Consider the following 21,482-nt stretch of genomic DNA (forward strand, 5'->3'; position numbering starts at 1 on the left):
ATTTAAAGCTTATTTTAAAAACACTTTTACAAGAATGTGTCAGAATCACCCCTTGTGTGATGGGTGATTCTGACACATTCTTATAAAAAGACACACAACTGTGACCAACCTTTGAATCCAGAAAATCTAAGTTCTCAAGTTCAAAGTCTGATTACAGACTTTGCTTTTTCAATAATATCATGCACTTCAGCTGGACTGTCTCAATACTACAAGATCATTGTATAGAAGCAGCTAAAAAACATGGCTTCACTTTTTCTTCTGGTTAAATTTTTGAGAAAACCACTCCATTGTATTTTGTACATACAATATCCAAACATTCACTGCTAGACATGAGAATATTTATCTGGTTTGATATACACCCTAAAAGGCAAGCTAGAAATGTATTTTTTTAAATAACATACTCCGTGTTTTTTCCACTAGGACTGTGCATGATCCCACATCCTACCATCACTGGACCTTTCTTTTCCAACAAAGGTACAATGAGAATTTCTGTGATCTTTGTGGGGTTTCCAAACAAAAATAATAAAACTTTTACATAGGGGAGGTTCTACAATTTGACACGGTGGCCAGGCAGATTTGAGGGTGGCTTTCCTCCTTTGTTTAACCTTAAACAAAAGAAATCAGCTATTCTCAGTATCTAGTTGATGGTCAGTTAAAAACTGCTTCAGAATGACACTGGAAGCATCAATACATTAAGATGTAGCATTGTTCCCAGCAACACTTTAAAATAACCTATTTGAAAGCCAAGTTAATATTAATTTGCTATTTATATAGTACACATAGTAGAGGAGTGACTATATCTGCTTCAAAGATGGTATCTGCCTGAGGTTTCAATGGCTCCATCTTTGATTGCCTATCACCAACTTGTGGTGACTTCTTTTTTATTCTGGCAGGCTTTTAATTTGGTTTTTATACTGAAAATAAATAATAATAAATCACAATAAATAAATAATAAATAAAACAAAATAATCCCAATATAAGTGACAGTTCTTTTCTAACAGCCCAGAAAAGTCTTTTATATCATATAAAGACCTTGAGAATAAAAATTAATCTTAAAATAGCATGATAGCTGCTTCAGGCAGATAAAGTATGTGTGTCATCTTTGAAACAGACAGTCACTCTTCTACCATGTGTACATATGGCAGAAAGCCATGATTGGCCACAGATCCACATCCAGAGGAAAAACTCATGTAACCACTTTAAGCACGACTATGACATGTTAAGCAATCCTAACAAACCTACATTAATTACAAAATGTAAACAATATCACGTGTGACGTTTTAGGATACAAATGTAAAAGAAGAAAATCTACCATATCACTATTTAATTTCAACTGCATGGCCACAATCCAGAGAACCATGCAGCCACTTCTATTTGCCCCATGGGGTTTGAGGCTTGGATTTGGCTGTACAGTAGCCCCAGCCCACAACATTCAAACTGATTTTGACACTCACGAGATTTGCAAAACCAGTTTCTTATATGACATAATGACTGAGACTTTGAAGAAGTTAAATCAAATGTTTCTCTGGGGATGACCAAACCTTTGGTATGCCTGAAACGTTTGCAGGATTATGGTGACTGACACTAAAAGTTAAGCAACTATAATTTTACATGGCTGTTTTAGAACTCAGAAACTACTAAAATGTTTGCTATTTTCTTTACAGAGCTTTGATTTAACAGTCTCCAGATCTGCAAGAAATTGGGGTAAAAGGGGAAAAAATTGTCCAAATGAAAAGATTAAAAAAGGTTTTGCCACCCTCAAGCCAAGATGCAAAAAGATTAATCTTCTGCAAAACATGCATTGCCCCATTTCTTGTACTCAGTGCTACTACTTAGTTCAGAAAATTAAGAGCCTTCAGAGGAGTAACAAGCATTGAAACAAAAAAAGTTACAAAAATGGTTAACTGGGGGGGGGGGAGGAGAGATAGATAGAAAGGTTTTTAATTTATCTTCAGTTTGGACAGTGACACTTCAGCAGTCTTTTTGGCATCAATCATGTGTTCTATAGCTTCCTCAATTAAATTCAGAACATCATCTCTGCTCCTCCTAACTGCTTTAGGAGAGAGCTGTGGAGTAATCTAATATTGCTTGCAAGTCATTCAGAATTATAGAAGAAAGCACTGCCAAAACGACGCAAATAGTATTTCCTCACTAAATGGTTTATGATGGTGGACCACAACATATACCAACTACAGTTGCTTGTGCAATAGCTCTCAAAGTGGTCTTCAAGCATAACCATAAGTTGGTGTTTTATATTATTGCAGCTGGAAGCAGGGATGGGAAGGGACAAGCATTCCCATCCCCAGAACAGTTTATCTTCCTCCTCTTCCATCCAAGTCCATAAACGGACCCAATTATGTGGAATAGGCAGAAAGGTGTGCAAAACTGTTGAGAGAAACATTCCTACTTCACCAAAAGAGGGCCTGGCAAAGGGAACTAAGCATCTACAAATTGGGCTGTTTCCATTGCAAAACCTCCATACAAGGGAATGTGCTCTGCTGAGAACTACACACAAAAAAACACTCAGTGGCTGCATTTAGGAAGCTATTCCCTAGGCCACGGGTAGCCGACATGGTGGATCCGGAAGTAGATTTTGAGGCAGACTTTGATGATGCTGGAAATTCAGAATTTGTATACTTCTGCAGAAAACACTGAATGAAAGACAACGTAATAGTGGGATATTGTACTGATCTATAAACAGATTTAAATAAATACATAAATATATTAACACAAAATACCTTTCCATACTCTATCCATTTTCTCAAAATTTGCACTAGTTAAGGGAATAGTCACATCAATAGATTTACCATTTTCAGCTCAAAAGAAATTTGAAAAAATTAAGGTAAGAGTGACATACTCGCTTTGAGGGCTGAGAACTCCTTACTATGGTCAGCCATATAAGGTATCTTCTACCATAATCAATTATTATCTCACATTTGTGTCTCACCTATTCAGGAGCTCAAGGAAGCATATATAGGGATACAATCCTGTGAAGTAAATTAAGATGAAAAAGTGTGACTGGTCCAAGGACACTCAATAGGTTTTGTGGCTCAGTGAAGACTTGTACTGGGATCCATGTTCAAAATTTTATCCACTATACCACACTTTCTCTAACTATGTTCAGTTAATTACATTGCAGAGACAATGGCATAAACATGCATAGTTTGCACAACATGTTACTTAGTAGTAAGTCCCACTAAATCCAATGGCACTTACTCCCAAGTAAATGTGCATAAGACTATAGCCTTAGAAATTCTCTTTCCTGACTCCTAACTGAGCACAGCAGAGGCAGCTGTCTCAGTTGGTCCACAGGTGAGGAGATATAAGCAAGCCAGCTTTCAGAGAGTGAGCGAGCGAACAGGGAGAGCAAACAGGAGTTTGACAAAGGAGTTCAACAGGGGAGGTCCCTAAAAAAATAAAAATAAAAATTACTAATTCTCTTTGTACAGCACACCACATACCAGTGGGACTCTCAAGTTTACCCTGAAGTAGGATAGGACACAAAGCACAGGCCACTCCAAAACAAGTAATTCAAAAGAAACAAAAGGTAGAAGAGGGTATGAACGGAAAGGATATTCCAGTGGTTGTGACCTGCAAGGTGTGTGCCATGTTTTATGTTCACCGCCCAGAGAGCTATCGCTAGTCGGGCGGTATATAAATTTAATAAATAAATAATAATAATAAATAATGTTTGTTTTCTTGTCTGAGAACAACATAGCGTACACATGCAACAAGTGCAAGCTCGTGGCACTGTTGGAAGAAAAAGTGAGAGGCCTGTAATGGTGAGTGGTCACACTGAGGACTATAAGAGAAGATGAAGAGTTCTTAGACAGAACTCTGGAACAGCAGCAACAAAGAGAAGTGGAGGTGGAAGAGCATCAGCATGTGGTAGCAGAAGAGGAGACTGCTTTGGAGAGGAACAACGAAGTGGAGGAAACTCCGTGGGAAAGAGTGACAGTTAGGAGCAGAAGAGCTAGAAGACACCCTTCACCAGTGGAACTATGGAACTGCTTTCAACCAGTCGAGGATGACACTGGAGGGCAGCCTGTGGTGGAAGAATTACAAGAGACCCTGTGTGACAACGAGCAAGAGGCTGAAGCTCAATCAAGCAGGGCCAATGAAACCTCACCCCCCAAGAACAAGAAGAGTACTAGGTGGGAGACTCCCTACGGCGAGGGATCGAAACCCAAGTATGCCGAGAAGATCCGTGGACTCGCCAGGTATGCTGTCTACCAGGAGGACATATTAGAGATGCGATGGAAGGGTTGCCATCACTCATCAATTTGGTGGGATGACTCCCATGACTGGAATACAGCAATTGAAGGATATAACTTGTTCAAAAAGAACAGAAGGAATAAAAAGGGAGGTGGTGTCGTGCTATATGTTAAAAATACATATCCCTGCACAGAAATACAGGATGATGAGCTTGGTAGTTCCACCAAGAGTATCTGGATTAAAATTAATGGGGCAAGTAATAAAAGGAATGTGGTGCTTGAAGTCTACTACCAACCACCCAATCAAGGAGAAGATGAGAATGTAACTTTTGAAAAGCAAACTGCCAATGTTTCGAGGAGGCATGATGTAGTAGTAACGGGGGACTTCAATTATCCCGATATCTGTTGGGAGACAAATTCTGCCAAACATTGCCCCTCAAAGAAATTTCTGACTTGCGCTGAAGATAACTTTCTCCTACAGAAAGTGGAGGAAGCAACCAGAGGATCAGCTATCCTGGACTTGATTCTCACCAATAGAGATGATTTGGTGGATGAAGTGGCAGTTACAGGAACTCTGGGGGAAAGTGACCACACCATACTTGAATTCTTGATTTTAACATAAGCAAAAGCTGAGAGTAGCCATACGCACACCCTGGACTTCAGGAAAGCTGATTTTAATAAACTCAGAAAATTGTAAGTGCAGTTCCATGGCAAGTGACCCTAAGGAAAAAAGGAGTCCAAGATGGGTGGGAGTTTCTAAAAAAGGAAATTCTAAAAGCGCAATGGCAAGCAATTCCAACAAGGAAAAAAGGGGGGAAACAGCAGAAGAAGCCAATGTGGCTTCACAAAAAGCTTAGAGATGACCTGAAAACGAAAAAGGACACAGGAAGTGGAAAGAAGGCCAGGCCACAAATGAAGAGTACAGGCAGATATCACGGAATTGCAGGGATGGCGTCAGGAAGGCTAAAGCTGAGAATGAGCTGAGGTTAGCGAGGGATGCTAAAAGCAACAAAAAAGCTTTCTTCAGATACTTCCATAGTAAAAGACAGAGAAAAGAAATGGTGGCACAGCTACTCAATGAGGAAGGCAAAATGATAACAGATGATAAAGAAAAAGCAGAAGTGCTCAATTCCTACTTTGGCTCAGTCTTCTCCCAAAATAGAGTACATGAACCTCCCAGGAAACATGAAGTGGAAGGGGCAGGATTGGAGCTTGAGACTGGTAGACAAACGGTCAAGGAATACCTAATCACTTTGAATGAGTTCAAATCGGCAGGGCCTGATAAACTGCATCATAGAGTATTGAAGGAACTGGCTGAAGAACTCTCAGAACCACTGTCTATTTTCTTTGCGAAATCATGGAGGACTGGTGAAGTGCCAGAGGACTGGAGGAGAGCTAATGTTGTCCCTATCTTCAAAAAGGACAAAAAGGAGGAACCAGATAACTACAGACCAGTCAACCTAACATCAATCCCTGGAAAAACTCAGGAGCAGATTATAAAGGAGTCAATCTGTAAGCACCTTGAAAACAATGCAGTGATTACTAGGAGCCAACATGGATTTATGATGAAGAAATCCTGCCAAACTAATCTTATCTCATTTTTTGATCGGGTAACCTCCCTTGTAGACTGTGGGAATGCTGTGGACACAATATATCTTGACTCCTGCAAAGCTTTTGACAAAGTGCCCCATGATATTCTGATTAGCAAGCTAGCTAAATGTGGGCTGGATGGAACAACTATCAGGTGGATCCACAGTTGGCTCCAGAATCGTACTCAAAGAGTGCTTATCAACGGTTCCTTCTCAAACTGGGTGGAAGTAATGAGTGGGGTACCACAGGGCTCGGTCCTGGGCTCAGTGCTCTTCAACATTTTTATTAACAACTTGGATGAGGTACAGAGCATGCTTATTAAATTTGCAGATGATACAAAATTGGGGGGCACAGCTAATATTGTGAAAGACAGAAAGAAAATTCAAATGGACCTTGATAGGCTGGAGCATTGGGCTGAAAACAACAGAATGAGATTCAACAGGGATAAATGCAAAGTTCTACACCTAGGAAAAAGAAACCAAATGCACAGTCATAAGATGGGGGATACTTGGCTCAGTAATACGACATGTGAGAAGGATCTTGGAATTGTCGTTGACCACAAGCTGAATATGAGCCAACAGTGTGATGTGGCTGCAAAAAAGGCAAATGCTATTTTAGGCTGCATTAACAGAAGTATGGTTTCAAAATCGCGTGAAGTATTAGTTCCCCTCTATTCTGCACTGGTTAGGCTTCATTTTGAGTACCGAGTCCAGTTCTGGTCTCCGCACTTCAAGAAGAATGCAGACAAACTGGAACAGGTTCAGAGGAGGACAACAAGGATGATCAGGAGACTGGAAACAAAGCCCTATGAGGAAAGACTGAAAGAACTGGGCATGTTTAGCTTGGAGAAGAGAAGACTGAGGGGAGATATGATAGCGCTCTTCAAGTACATGAAAGGTTGTCACACAGAAGAGGGCCGGGATCTCTTTTCGATCATCCCAGAGTGCAGGACATGGAATAATGGGCTCAAGTTGCAGGAAGCCAGATTTCGACTGATCATCAGGAAAAACGTCCTAACTGTTAGAGTCATACAACAATGGAACCAATTACCTAGAGAGGTAGTGGGCTGTCCGACCCTGGAGGCATTCAAGAGGCAGCTGGACAGCCATCTGTCGGGAATGCTTTGATTTGGATTCCTGCACTGAGCAGGGGGTTGGACTTGATGGCCTTATAGGCCCCTTCCAACTCTACTATGCTATGATTATATGAAATTCTTCAATCTACCCTAAATGAAAACAGAATCTTTACAGTTAGCTATAACACATTTTTAAAAGTATCCTCCACAGACCAATCCATGACTCCTACCTAGCTTCTGGGGACCCTTTCTGAAGCCTGATTTTAGTCATGATTATAAAGTTATTTATTTTAAACTGCCTGCAAACATAAATACCTGCCTATAACTTACAAAAGTAGGCTGATAACCCTAGATTATGGGTTGGTTAATTAATAAACATGGGTGTTAAATACTTCTAACACCAGATTCATATGAGTAATCACACTCCTCAGTCTACCTCAGCTCTTCACAATATAAAAGGGAGATTTATTCTTCATAGCATTCTTAGAACTATTATGAATACCAATGATGAGAGACATCCTTCAGATAAAGGGATAACATATGCAGTTGCATTCATCTTCACAGTAGATCCAAAAGGCCATCTCTACTCATTAGGCTGTAGATCAGCCCCTTCAACTTATGTTTGACAGTGGTAAGCACAAGTACACATACATACACACAAGTATTGAGAATGGAGGAGCTATGGGATGTTGCTCAATTTTTATTAAAAGCTATTATTTCTCATCCTCAAAAGAATCTCTCATCTAAGCTGAGTTATAAAACTTCTGAAAATAATTCAAGTGTGAGAGCCAATTAAGACAAATGTCAGTTCCTAAACCCAAGTTTGATTTAATTCTCTCTCATCACAGTTGTTTCTCATAGCGCTAGGGAAAGACACGGTCCACATTTCCAAGCTTCAAGTAAACTGTCTTGTGTTAAATTACATTTTAATTAATAGTATAAATAAATGTAGTGAATAATAAATAATTGATCTTTACATTTATAATTAGTGTCAACCAGATTTCAAAATCTTCTGCCATTTTTCCAGTGGGAGCTACGTAATTAGATCCATGTGCTCAAGGAAACTCGTATCTCCAGTGTGCATTTCCAAGCCAGACAGACAGACAAACAGATATGTTGCACAACAACTAATCTCTGAGAAATCAGGGGGTGGAAAGGGGTGCGAGGAAAGAATGTGCTGTTCCAAGAAAAAGAAGCCCCACTGGATGCTGCAAGCCCTTGAGCACACTTAAAATAACTCTATTAATTGTTACTGCTTTTGAACGCAATTCCAATAGTCAGGCGTGCCTAAAATTAATACTGTTAAGCATTTAAGTCAGATTGAGTTCCAATGGAATTTAGCCATGCCCATCTTTTCCTGTATTGTACTTTTTGACTGCAAAGACCCTGACATGAATGAATGTATTCAAGCATGATAGCACTGAGAACAATGCAAGCCCTACTTAATATACAGTAGTTGATTATAGCATGTGAAGGAATCTATCTAAATAAGTACAGTTTCACAAAAACAGTTTAATTGCCAAAATTTGAACAACACAGCTATTTGTGCCAGTGCACTGACCTGCAACACCAGCCTAACATAAGGACTGTAAATGTTATTAAGCTGGTGCTGCTGTCCAAGTACTGGACTGTAAACAGCTAAGTGATAAATATCACTTTTTCATAAAAAGAGAATCATCCCCCAAGTTACTTTTGATTTTAAGACAAATATCTTGCAAATTCAAGCACTATTCATAAATGTAATCAAATCACACCATATATAGGATAAAAAGGTTATTACACAGGAGGAGCTCAGAAGTTATAAATATACATCTTATATTTTATCATGAAAACTATTGATTCCAAGGGTCTTGCTACTTATCCAGATCCTTATGGTCACTTCATTATAATTTTTAAAGACATTTTAAGAACTAAGAAAGGTGTATAAGAATGTAATCGCACCTCCCTTACCCTAAGAAATAAGCACTCTCCCCATATGTAATAATCTGAAGAATAAGAATGAAATTCAGCCCTGGCGTTTCTTACCTTAAATCTAAGCAACCACTTAATGCATAAATGAAGCAAATAAAAGAGGTAAGGAAGAAAAGCATTGAAAGGTTAGTTGAAACTTCAGGATATGAAGAGAGAAGGGGGGAAAAGAAAGAAGTTAAGCATTTAGCATCAACAAAACAATGTATCAGTAGATCATAGAAAGGGTGATTAAAGCAGATGTGTCATGAACAAAGGGTTTTCAAGATGAATCTTATAAAGTCACGATTAGAACCATCTTAAGACACGGTTAACTCCAAAGGGTAACACTCAATGTTTCAAACACTATTCCATGAGAGACAGTTAGAGCCACTATAAACCCTCCCATGAAATAACTTCTGGCACCAATAACTTATTTCTAAGTGGACTATGTTTAAAAAATTAATTAGAGCAGAATCAAGCAGATCTTATTGCACATACAAATGCTTGCCAGATTGATCAATGGCTATTTTTAATTCTAGGTTTTAAAAAAATGCATGTATAGCCTATTTCACAACTCTCATGCAATACCAGAGACAGTGAGTGTGACCAAACTGAACCCAATATAGATGATCTCTCAAGTATTCTGCTATTTAACCTATAATTATTAAATGAAGTTTCATGGAATTGCATACTTTGCAATTTTACTTGATCAATTATACACACTACTATTTCTGATTTTGTAAATTAAAACCTACCATTTAAAATTCTGCAAACAACTTTGCTAGATGATGATGATGATGATGATAATAATAATAATAATAATAATAATAATAATAATAATAATAATAATAATAATAATAAAATTTTATTTTTAGGCCGCCTATCTGGCCGAATGAACGGCCACTCTTGATAAGCAAGTCAGTCATGGATCCAGCTTATATTCTATACGTGTAAGATGCAGCTAACAAAAATACCTTTTGCAAAAGATTCTCACACCCATGGTATATATAATTGCTTTAGATTTCAACCTGAAGAACATTTATTTCAAAACAGATATTAAAAATCAGATTGTGAACAAAGCAATTCCAATTTATTTTTATTTCTAATGGATTTTTTTATCCTGCCTTTCTGCTAAAAATACTCGATGCAGCTAATTCAGAGTGGAACTAATCTAAAATCTATATGCACACACATCAGAGTTAGATTTTATTTAGTCATGTAAAGAACTCCACTACTAATTATGACATTTTTAAAAAGCTTTATGATTAAACATGGTATAACACTGTCACTATCAACTATGTATTATTCTTTCTTCTTCAAAACTAAATTCAATATTCAAGCATTCCCTTTCAGATAATACAGTATGCATTATTAATATTATGGACTATTTGTCTCCTCGATATTTACATTGCTGAAAAGAGACTAACTCCATAAATCAAAGAGTCAATGCTGTTGCTACATTCCAGTGGTAAACATGAATGTAACTGGTACAGCAATTTTAGCTGTATCCATTTTATAAAATTCAGAAAACTGATAATTGTACTGTTTCATAGTTACAATAGGGCTCTCATATACATGCATTTTAACAGGTACCAGAATAGGTTTCAAATTCATCAATATTTAAGCCTGGTATTTGTTCGAAAATTATGCATTTTCTGTGTAATTCCCTGATCTAATTAAACTGGCATATAAAGGATACCAGAGTAAATTTGTGTTATACAAGTATACTTAAATTTAATATGTCTTCACTGATTTACCTTTACTTTTCTGAAACGTGAACTGGATGTGAGGCCTTGTAAATCATTCCTATTCACATTACCCTTCCTTTCTCAGTGGTATTTTCACAATTTGTTAGGCATATTTCAATAATATTTTAGAAGACATGCAAAAATGTGAAAAAAATTTAAACATGCTATTAGATGCTATTAGATCTGCACAAACAAGTAGACAAATTGCACATGTAACTCAATTTACAATTAGGAATATGTTAAACTGTACTACAACCTTTGTTAGAGCTACATGCACAATGAACCTAGACATTTTTTCGACTTACTTTAATATTATGTTTTAAAGATTTCTAATACACACACGCACAGGTAGTCCCTTGATTTTGCCTGTCATGCAAGTCTAGAAATCATGAGTTTGATCTTGGAGAAGGCCAATGACACACTAGTAGTGGCTTTATATCTGGGTCACGATAAAATTTGGGACATGCAGACAGAAGGGAGACAGTACATACCCAGGTGTCACAGAAGTATATTGTTTGACAACAAAACCAGAATGAGGGAAATGACACTAAATGCTTTTCCAAGTTGAAAGCCTTCTACCAGTTTCTCAAAATGCAGATAACACAAGCAGCCAAAAAAGCAGGGGTGGGTGAGGTTTGTTTTATTTTTTAAAGACACAGATACAGAAGGAATACTATGGGCTCGGTAAGGATTATCGTAACACAGGAGAATCCATGCTGTTATTAGAGAGAAGAAAGGAGGTCTGCACACAAATCTTTGCATTCTAAAAACATACAGGGAGATTCACAAATCAAAATTATTCCACATTACCACTTACCTTCACTCCATGCCCAGTATCATCTAGAATTGTATAATCAATAGGTTTTCTAATATAGCGAACTGGTCGCTCCAGATTGGCTGGTGCAATTATTTTGTGAGTTCTTGAAGTGTTTTTGTTTGTAGTCAAGATGCCAATTTCTCTTCTAGCCACTTTTTCTTTGTGTATGTCAACTGTCTGCAAGCATAAAGAACTTACAATAGTAGTGATTAACTAAACATTTTAGCAAACATTCAGACACACATTAAGCAAGCTAGTCATTATTACTACTAAATCTATAATTTCAGATATGTTTATAATCCCCTTAGTTCCAATATAATTAATATTTATTGTCATTTAATATCAGAACTGGTTTATACTGATATATGGTATTTTCACATTTATGTAAATGACATGGGGAATATCCAAAATGCCTGAATTAAATGGAAATATTACCTATAAAAGTATAATATTAATGCCATATAACTAAGCAACCAATGTAAGACCTAAAAGTTAGTCTGCATGACAATTGATAGTGGCATACATTTTTATGGCCATTACCATATGTTTTTCCCCAAATATGGGCATTCATATTCTTGTCAGAAAAATTAACTTGAGAAGCTGTCCTGGAGGGCATGTCACTTCCAGATACGTGAGCCACACACACTGATCATGCCTCAATGCTCTCACAGGCAGAAACTGCAAACCATCAGCTATATAGTATACCACTACAGATGCCTTCTGCACATCTATCTCCCTTTATGTTATATAAATGCCTACAATTATGTTGCTCCCATCAAAGATCATTCTAAACATTTAGTATTCATTAAGACTTCAGCAAGTCCACTGCCACAACTTTGTTATGAAACAGGCTGCTGGAGTGGGGGAGAGGAGAGAGGAAGAAAAAGGTGTCACCTGGTCACATTGCCCTGACTTTATTCTGCAACATAGCATCATGCAAACACCTGGATGAAGTTTAATCACCAGAATCTTACTTGAAAAGCTTTTGCTGACTTTGCTTCCTGCAGAAATCAATAACTCAACTTTCACTAGAACTTCAAATTTTACCTGAGATCTTTTAAAAGACAGTATACAGGAAAGCCACTGCCACAATAGATCATTTAGGAAGCTGATAATTCAGATTAAAATATGATGTAAAATAAAGTGCAATTATGACATTGCCATATAACTGGGGAGGGAAGGAAAAACAATCCTGTGTTTGTTCAATTGTTTTCAAACTTCTACTTTGATAACCTTATCAGAAGAGTAAAAAAATCATCAAGGAAAATAAATAATTCTCTATCCAAGGGCTTTGAAAATATTTTTTAATGTTTCAAATGTGAAAAACTGCATTTTAAAATATTTTTGAAGTTATATTTGCTTGCTTTTAACTATTAATTCATACCACTAAATTTTATACACATAACTCTCCTCTGCAAAACCCGGACCACTTCAGTATTTACGACATTTTGCATAAAGGAAATGGCTATAGTTTAGATGGCCAGAATTACTGTTTTAAATTTTTCATAGAGAGTTATCAACAAAAACAAAAACAAATCTCATTCTGAAAATAGGGGTCTACATTGCAAATCAAAAATGATATTCAACTCTTTAACTTCCACTTCATAAAACTGTATATTAATATCATACTGGAAATCTTAATATAGCTCAACTAGGATCCATAATGAGTCATATTCCATCAAGTGTATGCTCCTTTACTACAGAGGCTGCAGAATATCAGGCACAGCAAGGTGGTTCTCTGTATGACCTTTACATCATAACGCCAGTGTGATGTAGTGGTTAGCAGACCTGTAGTTGGGGGGGGGAATGGGGACGCACGCCCCCAGAGCTGTGCTTTGCCCCACCCCTAGGATTTTTGGAGAAATTGTCTTCTTTTTCATTTGTGACATGACAGACAACAACAGCCTGCATTTAAACAATGAGAGCTTGTTTTAAGAACAGGAGCAATTTAAGAATAGGACCCTCTGAAAAATTCAGTGAATACGGGAGGGCGAACGCACAACTAAAGCCTCATCTGAATCGAACGTCTACTCACTAAAGATTTTCCTGAGGGTGGATTTTTCATGATCACAATCACCCTATAATTACTTAAGTCATCCTGAAAAAAAAGCATGTATAGCAACCGAAGAGTTAAATATTAGAACTTTGTATTATGGGCTAGAGTTAGACTTCATCCCTTAGACTTTCCTTTGCTTTGCTTTTCATTTTCATTTGTGTTTTCTACCCAGCCAGCAATAAAGAAGCATGTTTGTTTGCCTGCAGTAAAAAGTAAGAGTTTGTTTATTCAGCAGTTATCATAATGAATAGAGCAGGATTGCATGCTTATTGTTAAATGGTGAAATAAAATAATAACTTAGTTGTCTGAAAAAATGGCTACCCTTTGCTCCTTTACAGGACTCACTGTACTCACAATCATAGTGGCTATTTTTCTTCTTTTTCTTGAGTACTTTATGGCAAAGGATGAAAACAGACATAGAGGAATAGAAATATTGAAGGGTATGCTACAGTTAGCTGGCTGGCTGGCCACCTAGCCTGTAACTCATTCCTAATTTCTGATTTGCCCAGTATGTGCAGCTCAGCATGAGGCCTTTTCAGTGTTTATGGACAGAAATATGAACCCAGCAGCCAGTAAAACAAAATGCCAATTGATTTCCACAGTTAGGTTCCAATTGCTTAGTTAGTTCTTTAAGTAGCATCCAGTTTAAAAGCGTTCCCGAATTGTCCAACAGAAAGGAAAATCTAAAGGTCAGAAACAAGACTACAAGGAGAGAATCTCAAGGAGGAAATCTCAAGGAGGATTCAACAAACACACCCTAAAATATTTATTTCATCTCTGCCCTTCCCTGAATTTGTAGTATGGACAAGTTTGTTTTTCAGGTAGAATCTAAAACTGCATCTAAAACTGCATCAAAGCCAAGCTCAGAAGCTCACTGTCATTACCAAAGTAGTTCAGTCCATGAACACTGGGATAGACCACAGGTGAAAGGGAACTGTAGCTGTTACGTGGAGGCAAGCTTTTGAGTCTGGTATTCCTAAATGAGACAGTTCAACCGATTAAACTTCATTAATGTAAGTTAGCACACTCTCTGGACAGAGGAGGAGTGAGGGGGAAGGTCACTGCCTTTCCCTTCCCCTGGCCCGTCCCTCATGTTCTCTCCACCAGTGGGGGGGGACTGGTACTGCACACCTCTCTCTCCCTGCCCAAATGCCCCACTTAGAAATATGGCTGCCTCCCTAACAAGGAAGGCTGGTGGGTCAAGTGTAAGACTGGGACCTGGGAGACCAAGGTTCAAATCTCTGCTCAACCATGACTCCTGCTGGGCGACCTTGGGTCAGTCACTGTCTCTGAGCCTAACCTACCTCACCAAGTTAAAATTGGGAGGGAGAGAACCATGTTTCTATGCCAGCTTGAGCTCCTTGGAGGAAAGGCTGGATATAAATGTAATAACAACAAAGACATTTTCTGTTCAGTATGAAGCTAATGGACTTGAGACTTCATCTTGAAATTTTAATTAGTTTATCATATTTAAAATGAATGAATAATTAATTTCCTGGCACAAAGACATTCATTCTCCATAATACCTTTGCCTACATTAATACAGGCATACCCCGCTTAACGTCGCTTCACTTAACGTCGCCTCGCTATAACGTACATGCTCCATACGCCACTATACTCCGCTTAACGTACGCGTGCTTCACAATTACGGACACTTAATGGCATGACACTGCTGCCATCTAGTGGCGATTACAGTGCAGTACATGCATAGATAATTGCTTCACTTTAAGTACATTTTCACTTTACATACATGCTCCAGTCCCACTGCGTATGTTAAAGCGGGGTATGCCTGTAGTACATAAAGAAGTTACATATTTTACACAGAACAGCAAGATTTAAAATGAAAAAAATCAAGGTAATAGAAGAAAACAGGGAAAATATATGGAGACCGAGAAGACAAGGCAACCCAAGCTGACCAGATATCACAAACCAATAGAATATTTCAAATCCCTGGGCAACCAGACAGCTGGATTTTTTCCCCAATCTATCAGCCTCAATCATAAAAAGTTCTTAATTATAAATTCCATTTTAAGGCAAAAAAGCCACTAAATCCAGAGTCATCTAATTTTTAGATAAAATGTGCCCTGCTACTGCAGACTATAGCCAAGTAGCTTTTTCTAGATCATACTGATAAGCTAAATTTTCTTCAAGTTCTATTTGACATCTCTATCATTAGTCTCCTAGCCTTCCTCCAAGAAATTTAGACTGGCATACATGAAGGTTATACCCTTTTATCCTCCATCATATAATGAGGTAGGTTAGGCAGGGCCGGATTATCCATTAGGCTTAGTAGGCTGAAGCCTAGGGGCCCGGAGCACTTGGGGGCCCGTGCATAAGCTAAAAAAGATTATCACGGGACAAGAGCTTCCGTACCGCCCGCCATCCCCCGGCTTCACTTACCTTTTTCTCCGCTGTTTTTTGCGGTTTGCCATCAATCAAGATGGTGGCTGAGGTTTCCCTAAGGGACTGAAGCCTCTGCCGCCATCTTGGTTAATGGCATGCATGCGTGCTATATGAGCGCATTGCTGCCATCAACCAAGATGGCGGCAGAGGCTTCAGCCCCTTAGGGAAACCTCAGCCGCCATCTTGATTGATGGCAAACCTGCGCGAAAAAAAGCAGAAAGGTAGGGAGAAGGGCCCCCCAAACACCAATCAGCCTAGGGGCCCTCCTCAGCTTAATCCGGCCCTGAGGTTAGGTGGAGACTGGCCCAAGGTCATCAAATTAGCTGAGTGGACTTTTGAATTCAGATCCCCCAGATGATCCAAGTCCAATACTACCCACTGCACCATACTGGATGTTCATACAAATTAAATAAACATAAAGAACAAGTTCTCTCACTTGTGAAATATGGTTGATTGAAGATTCCATACGCCTAAGCTGGGATGCCTGGATATCCAGCATCTGTAGAACATTGTTAGCCAAGGTATTGATCAAATAGGCTACGCTAGCTAAAGACTGAGTTGTGTACGCTTTGGTTTCTTCTAGGGCCCGCTGTTTATCTGTTGACTAAAAAAGAAAAAGAAAATAATCAGAAGTTATCATTTTCATATAATAATATAATAATAATAATATTTAATTTGTTTGTCGCCTATCTGGCAATTAGCCACTCTAGGCGACGTACATTAAAATGAGATAAAATACAAAAATTTCAAATGCAATCACATAATAACAATAAATAAAATATTGGACAGTCATCGATACATATAAAAACAGTTATATTAGCAGCATACGACAGATGACAAATCATGGAGATTTAACCGTCCCAAGGACCTCATAGGCCTGTTGGAATAGCCACGTCTTCAGGGCCATGCGGAATACGTCTAGGGAAGGGGCATGTCGGAGATCACATGGGAGGGAGATCCAGAGAGTGGGGGCCACCACAGAAAAGGCTCTCTTCCTAGTACCCACCAACCTAACTGTTTTGGTTGGTGGGATTGAGAGAAAGCCTTGTGTGGCTGATCTAGTTGGGCGGCATAGTTGGTGGCGGTGGAGGCGCTCTTTCAGGTAAGCAGGGCCGAAACCGTTTAGGGTTTTAAAGGTTAATACCAACACCTTGAATCGGGCTCGGAAGACAACCGGCAGCCATTGTAGATCAAGTAATACTGGCGTGATGTGGTCCCGGCGGCGGCTGTTGGTAAGTAAGCGTGCCACTGCATTCTGTATAAGTTGTAATTTCCGGGTCGTTTTCAAGGGTAACCCCACATAAAGCGCATTACAGTAGTCTAATCGAGAGGTGACCAGGGCATGTACCACGAGCGAGAGCTGTTGAACAGGGAGGTAGGGTTGCAGCTTACATATAAGATGTAATTGATACCAAGCTGCCCGGCTCACAGCCGAAATCTGAGCCTCCATGGACAGCCTGGAATCAAGAACAACTCCGAGGCTGCGGACCTGGTCCTGTAGGGGCAACTTCACCCCATCAAACACCAGGTCAACATCTCCTAACCCTCCCTTGTCTCCCACAAGTAGTACCTCGGTCTTATCAGGGTTCAGCTTCAACCTGTTCCTGTCCATCCATCCACTCACGGATCCCAGGCACTTGGACATGGTCTCCACAGCCCTCTCCGGTGAAGATTTAAATGAGAGATAGAGCTGAGTGTCATCTGCATATTGGTGACACTGCAGCCCAAATCTCCTGATGATCTCTCCCAATGGCTTTACATAGATGTTAAATAGCATGGGAGAGAGGATAGAGCCCTGTGGCACACCACAATTGAGAGGCCAAGGGTCTGAAACCTCCTCACCCAATGCTACCTGTTGGCGCCTATCAGAGAGAAAGGAATGGAACCACTGTAAGAACTATTTTGAGGCAACAAAAAACATTCCCCCTTTGAACCTTCCCACACCTTGAGGCAAAGCGCACAGTACAGTCACCTCTGGCAGCTCTCTCACTCCACAGCAAGACAGGTTAATGGTACGGAAAAAGTCACCAAGAGACATTGGAGAGAGCCATATTTGCATATGAATGGAATTTAAATAAGGATATAAGCTAGCCAGACTGAACAGCAAGGTGAAAATCAGTACTGCTCAAGTGAGGCAGGAAAAACAATCTAGCACTCCGTGGGAGGGGCTGAGGTGACAGTCCGCTGGAGTGTTAACTCTTCCCTGCCTCAAGCAATAGCAGAGGAAGACAATACCCACTTGGGGGTGTCCTGGTGCCCACTGGAGAAATACAAACTTCTCAACCCATAATGACATGGAACACCAATCTGCAGACCCACTGAAGTTAATAACGGCATAAGAGCATAAAAAGAGCCTACTGGATCAGGCCAATGGCCCATCTAGTTCAGCATCCTGTTCACATAGTGGCCAGCCAGGTGCCTATGGGAAGCCTCCTATCAGGATGAGTGCAAGAGCCCTCCCCTGCAGTTTCCAGCAATTGGTATTTAGAAGCATACTGCCTCCGACTGTGGAGGCGGAGCACAGGCATAATGTCTAGTAGCCACTGATAGCCTTATCCTCCATAAATTCGTCTAATCCTCTTTTAAAGCCATCCAAGTTATTGTTGTTGTTGTTGTCGTTGTTTATTTCTACCCCGCCTTTTGGCCAAAAGGCCCTCAAGGTGGCTTACAAAAAAACACAAATATAAAAATACATCAATATAAAAATCAGAGCTTGGAAAAGTTACTTTTTTGAACTACAACTCCCATCAGCCCAATCCAGTGGCCATGTTGGCTTGGGCTGATGGGAGTTGTAGTTCAAAAAAGTAACTTTTCCAAGCTCTGATAAAAATACATCAATAAGAAGAATAGAATTTACAATAGGCAATACATAAATAAATAAACGTGGGTGAGAAGAAGGATGGGCACAGGAGAAGTCCAAAGGAATGGATCTTGAGGGGAAAGACCTGGAGGAGAGATCCTTTCTCTATGACGACCATGGAAAATATCACAAAGCTGAGGGCATCTAGGGGACAAGCTTTTTGCAGCTTCAGTCCAGATCCCAGAGTGTCTCTGAATGGTTTCACGACTCCCTCCAGAAAGGGGTTTATATCGCAGAAATCCCAGATCCTCCACTTCAGGAAGAAAAGCTGCAGGACTCTGAAACTTCTCCTTTGCCAGAGACCTCTGTAAAAAGCTCCCAATATCCTGCAGGAGCTCACTGGCTGGTTTCTGGTGCTTCTCCTCCATCTTCTGGATGGTGCTTTCGAGAGAGGAGAGTTCTTTGGAGAGTCTGGCCAGATGCTCATCCCTTTTCCTTGCAATCTCCTTCGCCACCTCTTCCATCTGGTCCAGTAGAAGCTTATCTTGTTCTTCCAGAAACTGGTACAGCTGTCTGAACTCAGCCACTGTCTTTCCCCTCTCTGCATCAGTTTGCTCAAGCAGGTTTTGGCTTTCCTTTTCAGTATCTGCTTTGAATGTCAGGATTTTCTCTCTCCCCTACCTCAGATTGTCTAGGCAGCTGCTGATCCGATCCTTGTACTCCTGGGAAGCCTCTTCCAGAGGAATCACCTGGTAATTTTCATGTTCCTTGGATTTGTCACAAACCACGCAGATTGGGATTTTGTGGTCTTTACAGAAGAGTTTCAGAGGCTCCTGGTGCTTCTCACATATTCTTCCTTTTCCTTCCACCCCTTTCTCCTCTTGAAAACTGAGTTTCTTCTTGGCTGTAAGTATTTCTACAACATTTGCCAGCAGCCGATTCCAGATGAGATTCCTGTGCGGAACCCTTTCCCTGCACTGAGGGCAAGAAGCCTCTGCCTCGGATTTCTCCCAGCACCAGCTCAGGCAGGCTCAGCAGAAGTTGTGCCCGCACTCGGGTATGATCACTGGATCCTGGAAATACTCCAGGCAGATGAAACAAGTGGCTTCATCACAGAGATCCTGGATGGGACCCCCAGTAGCAGCCATGCCGGTCTTATCAGGAAGAGTGAGTTACTTTCGTCTTCTCTCTTCTCCATCAGCAACTGGGCGTTTCCTTTGAAGGAATTTCAAAGGAGGCGACTTAGGGTCTCTGCTGTTGTGGAGATCGCTGGACCACGCCTCTTTCATATAGGATTTTTTAAAAAATTAATGGGCATAATTCGTGACTGCTAATGTAAAGAACTATTTTCCTATAAGAACTGGAGGTAAGCAAGTTGGTGGTCATCACTGCCTCTTGTGGGAGCAATTTCCAAAGTTTAACTATACGCTGTGTGAAGTACTTTCTTTGTGTGTCTTGAATCTTCCAACATTAAGCTTCATTGGATTCCACAAATTCTAGTGGTATGAGAAAAACTGTTCTCTATCCACTTTGTCCATGCAATGCATGATTTCATAAGCTTCTGTCATGTCACCTTTGACTTGTCTTTTCTCTAATCTAACAGACATGACTAACAGGTTCAATAATTTCAATGAAACTACTCTCAGTAGGATGTAGTTGAATACAAACCATACTCTCCAATCTTCTAAACTTATTTAGGAAATTGTTGAATACACCATGGCAGCTATCCTGGGTTATCTAAAAATGTGCTGTGGGCAGATGTCTTGGATTTTTCTAGTCTCCTTTGTCGACACATTCTTTTACCCCAAAATTAACCAATATAAATGAAATGCTACACCTTGGCTTTAGTCTAATACAGATTACCATGACCATTCCAAATATACATGCATGTATATGCATGCATATACCCCTCTAGGATGCACACCTTAACGTGGTGAAGGTGTTTGAGTGTGTTGAAGAAGCTAAGAGCAATGCCGTCGGGAGTCTAGACCAAGAGGCTAGACTCCTAGCAGGGGCACCCAAGGAGGAATGGTCAAAGCTGAGACACCAGACTAAGATGCATCCAAACTCAGAGGAAGGCAATGGTAAACCACCTCTGAATATCTCTTACCACAAAAACCCTATGAACAGAGTATCCAAAATGCAACACGAGATAGTGCTGGAAGATGAGACCCCCAGGTCAGAAGGCATTCACCGAGCTACTGGGGAAGAACAAAGGACAAGTACGAGTAGTGCTGTGACTAATGACGCCGCTGGGTCAAAGCCGAAAAGAAACCCAGAGGCTGATGTGCACAGATGCGAAAGGAGAGTCTAGAGTTGTACAACACACACAATAGGAACATGGAATGTGAGAAGCATGAGCCAGGGAAAGTTAGAAATTGTCAAGCAAGAAATGGAACGTATCAACATTACAATACTTGGTGTGAGCGAACTAAAATGGACAGGACTGGGACTGGGACATTTTCAATCAGGCAACTACAAAATATTTTATGCAGGGAATGAGAAATTAAGAAGAAATGGGGTTGCTTTAATAGTGAGAAGTGATGTAGCAAAAGCAACTAGGAGCTACAACGCAAGGTCTGCGCGAGTGATATCAATGAGATTAAATGGGAAACTTATTAACATAACCATCATCCAAGTCTATGCTCCGACGTCAAACACAGAAGAGGAATTGGAGATATTTTACGCAGAAGTACAAGAAGAAATTGATCACACACCAAAACAAGATGTGCTGATAACCATGGGGGATTGGAATGCAAAAGTAGGGAACAGAGAAGAATTAGGAATTGTGGGGAAACGGGGCTTCGGAGACAGAAATGAAGCAGGAGA

The 21,482-nt window shown here is 39.9% G+C and overlaps 1 protein-coding gene across 6 annotated transcripts in view; it reads right to left on the reverse strand.

Annotated features, from left to right (window-relative positions):
• The window catches only part of ABI2 (abl interactor 2), an 83,310-nt gene that overhangs the window by 22,396 nt on the left and 39,432 nt on the right, over window positions 1-21,482 (reverse strand). For all 6 annotated transcript variants that reach the window (XM_061607930.1, XM_061607929.1, XM_061607928.1 and 3 more), the window contains exons 2-3: window positions 16,290-16,457; window positions 11,395-11,571 (exon numbers count right to left, since the gene is read on the reverse strand). In XM_061607930.1, coding sequence (XP_061463914.1) covers window positions 11,395-11,571; window positions 16,290-16,457 — 345 coding nt within the window. The remainder of the gene's footprint in view (window positions 1-11,394; window positions 11,572-16,289; window positions 16,458-21,482) is intronic.

The sequence above is a fragment of the Rhineura floridana genome, chromosome 2 (assembly GCF_030035675.1).
Source record: "Rhineura floridana isolate rRhiFlo1 chromosome 2, rRhiFlo1.hap2, whole genome shotgun sequence".
Lineage (NCBI taxonomy): Eukaryota > Metazoa > Chordata > Lepidosauria > Squamata > Rhineuridae > Rhineura > Rhineura floridana.